The following is a 13103-nucleotide window of genomic DNA, read 5'->3' on the forward strand; positions in this document are numbered from 1 at the left end:
TGACTCATTTGAAAAGATCCTGATGCTGGGAAAGATTGAAGGTAGGAGGAGAAGGGGACAACAGAGGATGAGATGGTTGGATGGCATCACTACCGTGATGGACATGAGTTTGAGTAAACTCCAGGAATTGGTGTTGGACAGGGAGGGCTGGCGTGTTGCAGTCCATGGGGTCGCAAAGAGTCAGACACGACTGAGCGACTGACCTGACCTGAACTGAATGAGACTCATCAGAAAGAAAATATTGTAAAGCAGTTTGGACAACCCTGTTCCTTTTCAAAAAGTTTTTAAAATGAAATAATTATTCTTTAAATTAATAGAAAATAAATGATATTCTGAATCTAGCCTTTGGACTCATCAGTAAATATAGTATATTAAATATAGTATATTACAGATAATAAGGTTTTACTATAAGCTTAGAGTCTTATAAGCCTATGAAATCAGTAGCAGTGAAAAACCATTTGAACACTGAAAAAAGACCTATGATTTTTTTAATCTAATATAAAAGATTTTTGGAGCAAGGATAAAGGAAGATGCAGGGGAAAATATTGATATGGACTTAGAATTAAAGTCACTTACCATTATCCTAAAACATAACCAGTCATGGTACGTTAAAAAAAAAAAAACCATTCAGTTCCTATTCCTGAAGTATTGTGTGCCCAGACTATACAAGCTGTGCCCCGTAACTCGACCCTGAGCCCCCTCAGCTTCACTCAGTCCAGTTCAGTTTCCAGAGTAGGAGATGGAACTCAGGAGTTTTTGCAGGTTGCACAGCTAGTGAGAAGTCCAGATTGAAATTTGAGCTTGGGTGGGTTTGACTCAAGTGTTCATGGTCTTTGGCGAGATTTGTGGCTGGAAAAGGCATCTTGGAGTCAGTGAAATTGGAAACTGGGCCTTTAAGAAGGTGGGTCAGAGTTAGTGGAGAGCATCAGACTTAGGCAAGGAGGGCAGCTTGACCAGTAGGTGAGGTTCAGAAAGGGTCACTAAGTCAGAAGTAAGGAGGGGAAGATGAAACTGGCAAGGTTAATTTGGTTAAGATTATGGAGATTTTTTTTTTTTTTTTTAAGACACTTAAGATTAAATAGTACAGTGAACATATTAAAGATAAAATGGGTTAAGAAACTGAAGGCTGCCAGAGAAGGAGAAATATCCAATGACATCACTTATATTGTGTAGTCTAAAAAGAAATGATTCAAATGAACTTAACTTACAATACAGAAACAGACTCTCAGAGAACAAACTGTGGTTTTCCTGGGGAAGGACGAACGTGTAGAAGGGATGGAAGGGATAGTTATGGAGTTTGGGATGGACATGTACACACGGCTATATTTAAAATGGATCACCAGCAAGGACCTACTGTATAGCACGTGGAACTCTGCTCAATATTATATGGCAGCTTGGATGGGAGGGAAGTTTGGGAGAGAATGGATACATGTATATGTATGGCTGAGCCCCTTCCCTGTTCACTGAAACTATTACAATATTGTTTAATAATAAAAAGTTTGAAAAAAAAGAAACTGAAGGATTAAATGCTCAGTGCATAATGGGCTATTTTGGAGACTGAGGGCTGAAGGCAAGGGACCAATTCAGAAGTTATAGTCAGAAAGACTGTAAGTCTTTCAGGTGAAGCCCAGTGTCAGTCAGCACCACAGTCTCACCCTAATGCTGGACTCCTGAATTTGTCTTTCATACCGTTATCTCCATTTTCCTTTAAATGGACATTTTCAAACAATTAACAGAAGTAGATGAAAGTATAATGGGCCCCATTAACCCGTCACTCAGATTTCAGTAATTATATGGCTAGTTTTGTTGTATGTAAACCTTTTCTTCTTTTACCCCCAAATCCCTGCCCTCAATATTATTTTGAAGTAAATCCCAGATATTGTATCAGTTAATCTGTCAATATTTCAACATATAGTTTTATCTAAAAAAAAAAAGTGGGCTTAAAAAAGAAACCAACATAATACAGTTATCACATTTAAAAAATATTTTTTCATACCAATTATCCAATACTCAAATTTCCAGTAGTTTCATAAATAGTCAAATCTATGGCTTTTCCAGTAGTCACATATGGATGTGAGAGTTGGACCATAAAGAAAGCTGAGTGCCGAAGAATTGATGCTTTTGAACTGTGATATTGGGAGAAGACTCTTGAAGAGTCCCTTGGACTGCAAGGAGGTCAAACCAGTCCATCCTAAAGGAAATCAGTCCTGAATGTTCATTGGAAGGACTGATGCTGTAACTGAAGCTCCAATACTTTGGCAACCAGATTCGAAGAACTGACTCATTGAAAAAGACCCTGATGCTGGGAAAGATTGAAGGCGGGAGGAGAAGGGGATGACAGAGGATGAGATGGTTGGATGGCATCACCGACTCAATGGACATGAGTTTGAGCAAGCTCTGGGAGTTGGTGATGGACAGGGAGGCCTGGTGTGCTGTGGTCCATGAAGTTGCAAAGAGTCAGACACGACTGAGCGACTGAACTGAACATAACTAGATTAAATGTTTTTGTTTTATTTACATTATGGGGTAGTTTGAATCAAGATCAAAATAAAATCTTTATTTTAATACCTTTTCATATCTGTTGTTTTCCTGTTAATCTCTTCTCCTCTTTCTCCCTCTCTCCTTTCCTTTTTACTGTTACAATTTATTTGTTGAAGAAACTAGGTCTTTTTTCTGGTGGAAGTTCCTACAGTTTGAGATATGCTGATTGATTAGTTATGGTTTAATGTATCTTTTGGTCCTTTTTAATTTCCTATAAATCGATAGTTCGAAATACAAGGCTTTATCAAGCACCTGTGTGCACACTCAGAGTCAGTGTGCCCAGCTCTTTGTGACTCCATGGACTGTAAGCCTACCAGGCTCCTCTGTCCATGGAATTTTCAAAGCAGGAATACTAGAACTGGTTGCCATTTCCTTCTTTAAGGGATCTTCCAAACCCAGGGATCGAACCCATGTCTCTTGTACCTCCTGCATTGGCAAGCAGTTTCTTTACCACTGTGACACCTGGAAACCCCTTACTGAGTTTATTATCAGATTTTTTTATTTCCTGCAAGAATATTTCATTGCTGTTTTGTTCATTGGGAGGTAAAGGATGTCTTGATGTTTCCCATTTTTGATGGCACCACTGATACTCATGAGAGTCTTTTCCCTCCCTCCCTCGTAATTTCCAGTATTTTTACTACATTTTTTTGTAGTCATCTTTTTGCCTTAAGACTGCCAGTAACAAATAGCAAAATGTGTTTTATATAGCACATTGCTACCAGGCAGGGTAGCTGTTAACATGATAAATATTCTTGGACATGAGCCCAAGTTTTGTTCAGTTTTATGTTTGTCCTCATACATTTATTTTTGTATTGCTGTGTCTAATTCTAAATGTAAGCTCTTAGAAGGCATTAAGTCAGTAATTCACCAGGCTTTTGAGTACCTGTCAGTGGTCAGTGCTGGGAACCCAAGAGGAAGTAAGAGTCCAGATCAGGAGATATGCAAACAGATAATTAATTTATAATGCTGTATTTTAAGAGTACATCAGAAGTCGGTGTGAGATAGTTGTTTGGGGGAATGGAAGAATTAACTTCTGGCAGGATCTTGAAGACAGCGATGCTCTGCAGACACAGCTGGAAGAGCGTCCACCCGGACCAAGTGTGTTGGATGTGCAGACAGGTGGCCCCTGGGAGTCTCTGAGCGAGCCAGTGGGTGAAGCCGAGCACTTGCTGTGGGCCCCCGAGAAGGCGGAGACGGCCCTGCGGTGGCAGCTGGAGGCTGGCGGGCTTTTCTCTATCAGACTGAGGCCTGTGGGCCTCATTCTCTAGGCGTCTTGCAGGAGGCCTCTCCACGCATGAGCACACCGTGGCCGTTTGCATTTTAGCAAGTCGGCTCTCATGGTGTAGCGAACAAGAAGCTGTGGTGGAAAGGGGCTGGCAGCTGGAGGAAGGATGAAGGGGATGGACCTGACAGTGCTTTTAGGATTGCTCATGTGGCACAGGTGTTTCAGCCATGAAGGAGATAAGGAATGTGGGATGGCTCTGAGAAGTCCCTTGTGGATGGGAACACCCTTCACCAGGTGATAACCTGAAGGAAGGAGGTCAGAGTTGAGGACAACAGTTAGGAGAGTCGTTCCTTGATGTGAGCACAAGGGACTCCTTCAAAATACAGTAAAAATACAGTGGACTTGAGGTAGAGATTCAAGAATCATCACCCTCCAGGGCTCAATATGGAGTCTTTGGGTGAAAGAAAGGAACCAGCAGAAGACCCTTAAACATAACCTGAGGAGGCACATGGGTCTTTTACCTTGCTTTCCATCAGCCTGTGGACCTTAAACAACTAGTTGATGATAATGAGTCATATGTTGAGTGGCTTTGTATTCAGATTTGTGGGGAGTTTGGAATGTTAACATTTCTTTTCATATCATAATTTAATATTTTGGAAATGTTCCACATATAAAATGCTTAAGATTAATAATTTTTGAAAAGGTAATGTAGGAGAATAAGTGGAAGCCTAGGATAATACCTTTAAAAAGTTAAGATTAATTACATCCAATCCTCAGGATAGTACTTGAACCTTCCAGTTGTTTGTAGAGTGCAGTTAGGGGAGAAAGGAATATTAGTCCATCACGTTGAGATACTAGCAGTGTGCTCAGACACTACCTGTGCAAATTGCTTAAGGTTTTGTTTCCTCATGTTGAAAAACAAGATGATAGTTAATAGGGCCTCTCTCCTGGGTTATTGTAAACGTAGACTGGACACAGTATCTGTCATAGACTTGCCTGAAATGTCATCTGTCCTAGTTAATAATATTTCCATTAGGGCATTCCTGAGGAGGCAAGGGGGTGGTTGATTGCACCATTCTCAAAGTGGATAGTTTATAGGTTTACATTGCTTTCTTTTTGCAAAGGATATTTTAAATTTAGGTAATTGCAAGGGAGAAAGGGAAAGATATATCCAACTGAATGCAAAGTTGCGGAGAATAGCAAGGAGAGATAAGAAGGCCTACTTAAATGAACAATGCAAAGAAATAGAGGAAAAGATAGAATGGGAAAGACTAGAGATATCTGCAAGAAAATTGGAGGTACCAAGGGAACATTTTATACAAAGATGGGCATGATAAAGGACAGAAACTGTAAGGACATAACAGAAGCAAAAGAAATTAAGAAGAGATGGTAAGAATACGCAGAAGGACTATATTAAAGACCCAGATTACCATCATGGTGTGGTTGCTCATCTGGAGCCGGACATCCTGGAGGGTGAAGTCAAGTGGGCCTTGGGAAGCAACACTACAAACAAAGCTAGTGGAGATGATGGAGTTCCAGCTGAGTTATTCAAAATCCTAAAAGATGATGTTGTGAAAGTGCTGTACTCAATATATCAGCAAGTTTGGAAAACTCAGCAGTGGCTATAGGACTAGAAAAGGTCAGTTCTTATTCTAGTCCCAAAGAAGGGCAATGTCAAAGAATGTTCTAACTAGCGTGTGATTGTGCTCATTTCACATGCTAGCACGGTAATGCTAAAAATGCTTCAAACTAAGCTTCACCAGGACACGAACCAAGAACTTCCAGAAGTTTAAGCTGAATTTAGAAAAGGCAGAGGAACCAGAGATTAAATTGCCAACATTTGTTGGATCATAGAGAAAGCAAGAGAATTCAAGAAAAATATCTATTTATACTTCATTGACTACTCGAAAGCCTTTGACTGTGTTTATCACAACAAACTGTAGAAAATTCTTAAAGAGCTGGGAATACCAGACCACCTTACCTGTCTCCTGAGAAACCTGTATGCAGGTCAAGAAGCAGTTGTTAGAACTGGTCATCAAACAATGGATGGTTCAAAACTGGGAAAGGAGTACTACAAGGCTGTATATTGTCACCCTGCTTATTTAACTTCTGTGCAGAGTGTATCATGGAAATGCTGGATTGGATCAATCACAAGGTGGGATCAAGATTGCCAGGAGAAATGTCAACAACCTCAGATTTGCAGATGATACCACTCGGATGGCAGAGGTGAAGAGAAGCTAAAGGGCCTCTTGATGAGGGAGAAAGTGAAGAGTGAAAACGTTGGCTTAAAACTCAACATTCAGAAAACTTAAAATCATGGCATTGAGTCCCATAACTTCCTGGCAAATAGAGGGAGAAAAAGTGGAAGCAGTAATAGATTTTAAGTTCTTCATCTCTAAGATTACTGCGGACAGTGACTGCGTGTGTGTGCCAAGTCACTTCAGTGGTGTCCGACTCTTTGTGACCCTCTTAACTGTCACCCACCAAGTTCTTCAGTACATGGGATTCTCCAGGCAAGAATATTGGAGTGGGTTGCCATGCCCATCCTTCAGGGAATCTTTCATACCTGGGGATGAAACCCATGTCTCTTATGTCTTCTGTGTTGGCAGGCAGGTTCCTTAAACAACTAGTGCCACCTGGAAAGCCCATGATGACTGCAGCCATGAAATTAAAAGACAGTTGCTCCTTGGAAGAAAACCTACGGCAAACCTAGACAGCGTATTAAAAAGCAGACACATCACCTTGGCAACGATGGTCTGTATAGTCAAAGCTATAGTTTTTCCAGTAGTCATGTACGGATGTGAGAGTTGGACCATAAAGAAGTCTGAGGGCTGAAGAACTGATGCTTCGAACTGTGGTGTTGGAGAAGACTGTTGAGAGTCCCTTGGATTGCAAGGAAATCACACCAGTCACTCCTAAAGGAAATCGACCCTGAATATATTGGAAGGACTGATGTTGAAGCTGAAGCTCCAGTACTTTTGGCCACCTGATGCAATGAGCTGACTCACTACAAAACACCCTGATGCTGGGAAATATTGAAGGCAGGAGGAAAAGGGGATGCCAGAGGATGAGATGGTTGAATGGCATCACCGACTCAATGGACATGGTTTGAGCAAGCTCTGGGAGATGGTTAAGGACAGAAAAGCTTGGAGTGCTACAGTTCATTGGTTCACAAAGAATGGAACACGACCAAGCAAATGAATGCCGATGACCAGTCCTCCCACCTCTCTCCTGGTGTGAGTTTGCTGCTTTCTGTACTGGGGTTGGGCATATTGTGATGCTAAGGTAAATGTGTATAGTAAAATGATGGACTGTGACTCTAATTTGACACTTCTTTTGCTGAAAGCACTTTGCTAGCCTCCATCAAAATTTTAAATGTGCCAGCCTTTTGGCAGACAGTCCCCTTGTGGAGACTTATGTTGTTGTTATTTAGTGGCTAAGTTGTGTCCATCTCTCTTGTGACCCCATAGATTGCAGTCTGCCAGGCTCCTTTGTCCATGGGGTTTCCCAGGCAGGAATACTGGAGTGGCTTGTCATATCCTCCTGTAGGGAATCTTCCTGACCCAGGGATTAAATCAGCGTCTCCTGAGTTTTCTGCTTTGGCAGGTGGATTCTTTACCACTGAGCCTCCAGGGAAGCCAATGGAGATTTATGCCACAGAAGTATTTCACCTGAAGTTGTATGCACAAGGATGTTTATTACAATGCTGTAATAAGTAGAGAAAGAATGGGGACAGCCTAAATGTCCATCAATAGTGGACTGGTTAAATAAATCACAGAATTAATACAATACTGTGTAACAAAAGAAAAAGAATAGATATTTAGGTGCAGATATAGAAGGAGATATATTACATCTGTTGTTCCGGGACCACAGCATAAACTGTACAGAACAAATCCACCCAATTGTTTTGAAAGAAAAAGGGCTTTAAATTCACTTCATAGTTGGTTGTGCCTTGAACAATTTGGAACAGTAAATAACAGCCTATTAACAGGAACCTTTTTGAGGGACTCCTGGAAAGTAGGAGGACAACTTTCTTTTCTTTTGTTTGTATCTTTGTATCTTTTGAGGTCATGCATGCCATGGGAATATTTTTCTGTTTTGAATTTTTTAAAGTGTCCTTGACATTTTATTCTGCATTCTCTTCATAGTCTCATATTGCCATCAGTACTTCATTCATTTCATTATAGAAGGAAACAGGAGTACTTCTGCTCTTGGCCGTTACACCAGAGCTAGGTGACAGTTTTGGTCTCATCCCTCCTCACAATAACACAGTATAACTGCTGTTTCCTTCCTGTTTCCTTCCTGGTCACGCTTCACACTGTGAGATTTAGGCACGCAGCAAGGGGAGTGGTCCCTACAAGATGTTTACTAAGTGTTTTGTTGTTGTTCAGTCGCTCAGTCGTTTCCAACTTTTTGCCACACGATGGACTGCAGCATGCGCTTCCCTGTCCTTCACCATCTCCCAGAGCTTGCTCAAACTTGTGTCCACTGAGTCGGTGATGCCATCCAACCATCTCATCCTCTGTCATTCTCTTCTCCTCTTGCCCTCAGTCTTTCCCAGCATCAGAGTTTTTTCCAGTGAGTCAGTTCTCCCCATCAGGTAGCCAAAGTGTTGGAGCTTCAGCTTCAGCATCAGTCCTTTCAATGAATATTCAGGACTGATTTCCTTTAGGATTGATTGGTTTGCACTCCTTGCAGTCCAAGGGACCCTCCAAGAGCCTTCTCTAACACCACAGTTCAAAAGCATCAGTTCTTTGGTGCTCAGCTCTTTTTACGGTCCAACTCTCACATTCATACATGACTACTGGAAAAACCATGGCTTTGACTAGATGGACCTTTGTCAGCAAAGTAATGTCTCTGCTTTTTAATATGCTAAGTTGGTCATAGCTTTTCTTCCCAGGAGCATGCATCTTTTACTTTCATGGCTGCAGTCAGCATCTGTAGTGATTTTAGAGCATTGTTTCTCCATCTATTTGCCATGAAGTGATGGGACCGGATGCCAAAATCTTAGTTTTCTGAATGTTGAGTTTTAACCCAACTTTTTCACTCTATTCTTTCACTTTCATCAAGAGGCTCTCTAGTTCCTCTTCGCTTTCTGCCGTAAGAGTGGTATCATCTGCATATCTGAGCTTATTGATGTTTCTCCTGGCATTCTTGATTCCAACTTGTTATTCATCCAGCCCTGCATTTTGCATGATGTACTCTGCATATGTTAAATAAACAGGGTGACAATACACAACCTTGACACACTCCTTTCCCAATTTGGAACCTGTCTGTTGTTCCTTGTCCAGTTCTAACTGTTACTTCTTGACCTACATACAGGTTTCGCAGGAGGCAGATCAAGTGGTCTGGTATCCCCATCTCTTTTAAAAATTTTCCAGCACTTGTTGTGATACAAGATAATTAATGTTTAGACATGTGGTGAAAGTGTAACACCTAATGTGAAAACTTTAGAAACACATTGTACACTCTCCTGTGCCAAACTCCTTTCACACTTTTGCTGTTTGTGAGTCTCCGTTTTACCTTTTATCTATAACATGAAGAAGGTTAAAGCCAGAATCCATCAATAGTGAAAAACTTGTGGGTGAGATGAAGAAATAATACTGATAAAGGACTCTGGAAGGGTAGACCACACTTCCTTGTGTGGCTCCTTTGTGCTCTAGTATTATCACAGTGCGGTATTCTCTTAAATAGTCACAGTTGTGTATTGTCACAGTCATAGTCTATGTGTGAACTTATGTGTAAGCTTGTGTGCAGTGGTTTAAATGTGTGAATAACCGAGATTGCAGTGATATGTTAAGCATGAAGGCTGTTCTTTGTTGTTATTAGTTTATAAAATATAGTGCTGGATGTATTTATTTTCTGATACTGACATTGCCTTCTTGTTGTCTGTTACTTATTCCTACTTACTCTTCCTGAGATGAAAATAAGCACCTACCAGAAAATAAATATAGCTCTGAAGAGGAAACAGCTCAGGTTTGTTAAGAGATGTAACTTTTGTGTCTTTATTAAAGCTGCCAAATGTATACTTTATAGTCCCAGTGTAAGATATATATAGATGATTGTTTTAGGGTAAAACTTGGTACCTTTTCTGGATGTTCTCTCAATTAAATTAATCCTTATGTTCAAACATAAATTGAAGCAGAACGGGTTCCATTTTCAGTGATTCTCACTAAATTTTGTTTTTGTTGTATTTCCATCTATTTTTAATAATTGAGAGCCTCTTGTGGTTAGGAATAGTGTTTGAGACTTCTGTGAAATCTAATTAGTTTAAACTTTTAAGCCTTAAAAAGTGAAATGTAAAGTCATAGTGAAATTTTCTGATGGCTTTCATAGTCTATTCAGTGTTGCTTATTTTAGAGGGGATAGTACACGATTTAAAATGTGTGTTTACTGTAGTTGCAGTGATCTTTTCCAAGTTGTTTAGAAATCAGTTCATTTAGCTACAAAGAGAAAACGAAATTTAAAAGACTTATTAGCATAGGGCATGTGAGCCTGCCCATTCCTCTTTATTAACAGTTTACTAAAATGAGTATCTAACCACTACCCATAAATTGTGTGCACACGTGTGTGTTTGAGGCACAGGTGGGGATCTGCTCATTTGTTTGCCCATTGTGAGGCTGTCTTGCGCCTTCTTGGGGTTTTTGTAACAGGATGAAGGTCCCTGAATGGAGGCCTTGTGCTCTGCTTGATTTTGAAATCTTTGCCCTTAATCTAAAGGAACCTGCAGGACATGCAGTTGGAAGTCTGTGTAACAAATCAAAGTCTGGGATCCAGGAGCAAGTGGAGTGTGTGTATGAGTGGTAATCATCTTTCAGCCTTGGCTTTTGTCCCCCACAGCCCAGTTGTTACCCTCTACCAGCAGCCTGATTGAAGAGCTACTGTTTTAAATATTCTCAGATTGCGTGTGCTCGAGACCTCACCTAAATGTTATCAGATAAAAGCCTGGACAACTGGGTGTAATTCTCTTCCAAAAGTGTAGGGCATTCTGCACTACTGTTAGAGGTTAGATGTCTTGACCTGTTGTGTGTGTGGATTTATGTATAGGGAAAAGGAGTTACTTGGGAAATGCTAGATTGTTGGCATGCTCTTTGCCTCAGAGCCTCTTGAAAGGCAGGCTGCACCCAAACTTCGCTAGTTAAGTCTAGTTTGTACAGCTTGTGTACTTTTAGTACCAGCTGTTGGTCCAAAGTTTCTTGGCTTCAGAAGCTGTGTAAGTTCAAGTGGATACTGTGTGAGAAAGGGGTGGGGCAACAGAAGCTTTTTATAGGGTTTCAACTCATTACCATTAATTTCTAAAGTAGTATTTTGAGAATTTAACAGGGGAAGTAAAACTTATATATAATGTTTCTTTAATTCTAACACATATTTAAACTGACAGGGAAAAGAAGAGAATTTTAGTTTCAAGTGATATTTTCCGTTCTTTTTTTTCTTCCCTGTCAGAAACTGGTTCTTCAACTTTCAGTGCCAATTAAGAAATGCAATAATAAGCATTTTACATTCTGTCCTGCTATTTGACTTCAGGTGTAAATGGGCCTAGAATGTTTAGTAACTAACTGTACATAGTTAAACAACTAGAGAGCTGACATCCAGTAAGTTTGGTGTGATATTTGGTTTGTATAATATTATTTCAGCATAATACTAAAACCATGCAGAATTCCTCCTGGAAAAGTATTCAAGAGGATGCCAGAAAGGCCATGTTAATAATGTTTCTCTACTTCAGTAGATTTTGAATGTGTTTTCTTCCCCACTACTGTTTTATGCTTTATTATGGTTCTTTGATAACTATGCTATGGAACATATGTAATTCTATATATGAGTGTTTATTGGTTTTGTAGAAACCTCAAGATATTGCCAGCTTAATAACTGTGTTGTTTTATGGGTTATTGAGAGGACATCTTAAAAGTCAGTTGATAATAAAGTTTTCATTAATTATTTTAACGGTTTCAAGGTAATATTAAAGGCAATTCAACCAAAATAAAAATTAAACAATAATGTGAACTTTTGGTCTGCTCTGTTTTAAGAGTTTAGTTATTGCTAGCTTTCTTTCCCATCTTTTACTGACTGTCACCTTCCTGCAAAACTCAAATACAGTGTTTAGTTTGTATGGTTGCATAATAAATTTAATTGTTATTTATACATGTTTTTGCTCTTGATGATATGCTGCCTTCTTGTATTTTATTTTTGCTTCTGAGAAAGTGTTAGAGAAGTGATAATTATATTTATATGTCTGCTTAAAGTAACATAAGTTGATACTTTGTGATAAGCCTTTGCTTCATCTTAATTACCAAAAAAGCTTATAATTCATTGAGATATTTCTTTATATTTGTGTTTGTTTAGGATATGTCTCAGGAAGGCTATGGAACTAGGTCTCAACCTCCTCTGGCTTCTGGAAAACCTAACCATGAAGACTTGAACTTAATACAGCAAGAAAGACCATCAAGTTTACCAGTAAGACAATTAATTGATTTGGAAATGCAATGAGTTACAGATTTCTAAAACGAGCATTTGCCTTTGTTCATTGTACTTTATATTAAGACTTGGGAGAAGTTTCTAAATTTCAGATGTATTTGTGATTTATTAATTTTTGTGCATTTCCTTCTTAAAGGAGCTGTGTAGTTCTGAATAAGTCTATTTCATTTGTAGGTCTCTTCGAGTCCAATGCTGTAGGTATCTCTGAATCCAGTTGGAAGCCTTTATTTGGCTGATAAGTTTTGTGGCAGAAAGATCTTACTGTTGTACAGTTGTGTTTTGCATAACATGTTGCTTTCTGGTAGTGATTCAGAACAGAGGTATCTATGTAAGAGTTAAATGGAAAGGAAATTCCCATTTGGCAAATAATATAAATGATGAGATAAAGCGTCCAGTGGTAGTTTAAATTTCTTCAGAGACTTTATGTCATGAGAAATGACTTAATCTTTTTTTACCCAAAAGAAAGTGTTTTAATTTAAAATTGGAAAATACAGCTTATAGGTGTTTCCATTAGCAAATCACTGTACTGGGTCTGTTGACTACGGTAGTAGCTGAGTTACAGGTTACATGTTAATTTCCTTTAAAGTTCATCTGTGCTTAATTTTCCTTTTTCCTCTCATAGGCAACCTTATTTAAATGAGGTTTTCCTTATAAATTAAAAGAATATATGTGTGCAAATTTTTATATTTATTTTCTTGTTAAAATGTTTTTATTTTTAGAATTATTGTTATTGCTTAATCTCTATTAAGAGAGAGTGTTTAATGTAGGAGTTCAAACTAGCCATGATTGTAATTTGAATTTCAAATATGTTTACATTAAATAAGATTTATCATATTGTTGCTGAACATTTGAGAACCAGCATTTG

At 39.2% G+C, this 13103-nt stretch overlaps 1 protein-coding gene across 1 annotated transcript in view; it reads left to right on the forward strand.

Moving 5' to 3' along the window:
* ARID1B (AT-rich interaction domain 1B) overlaps window positions 1-13103 on the forward strand; it is a 410724-nt gene that overhangs the window by 135340 nt on the left and 262281 nt on the right. The window contains exon 4 of the mRNA XM_043887975.1: window positions 12107-12217. Within this exon, the coding sequence (XP_043743910.1) occupies window positions 12107-12217 (111 nt within the window). The remainder of the gene's footprint in view (window positions 1-12106; window positions 12218-13103) is intronic.

Source organism: Cervus elaphus, chromosome 26 (genome assembly GCF_910594005.1).
Source record: "Cervus elaphus chromosome 26, mCerEla1.1, whole genome shotgun sequence".
Classification (NCBI taxonomy): Eukaryota; Metazoa; Chordata; class Mammalia; order Artiodactyla; family Cervidae; genus Cervus; species Cervus elaphus.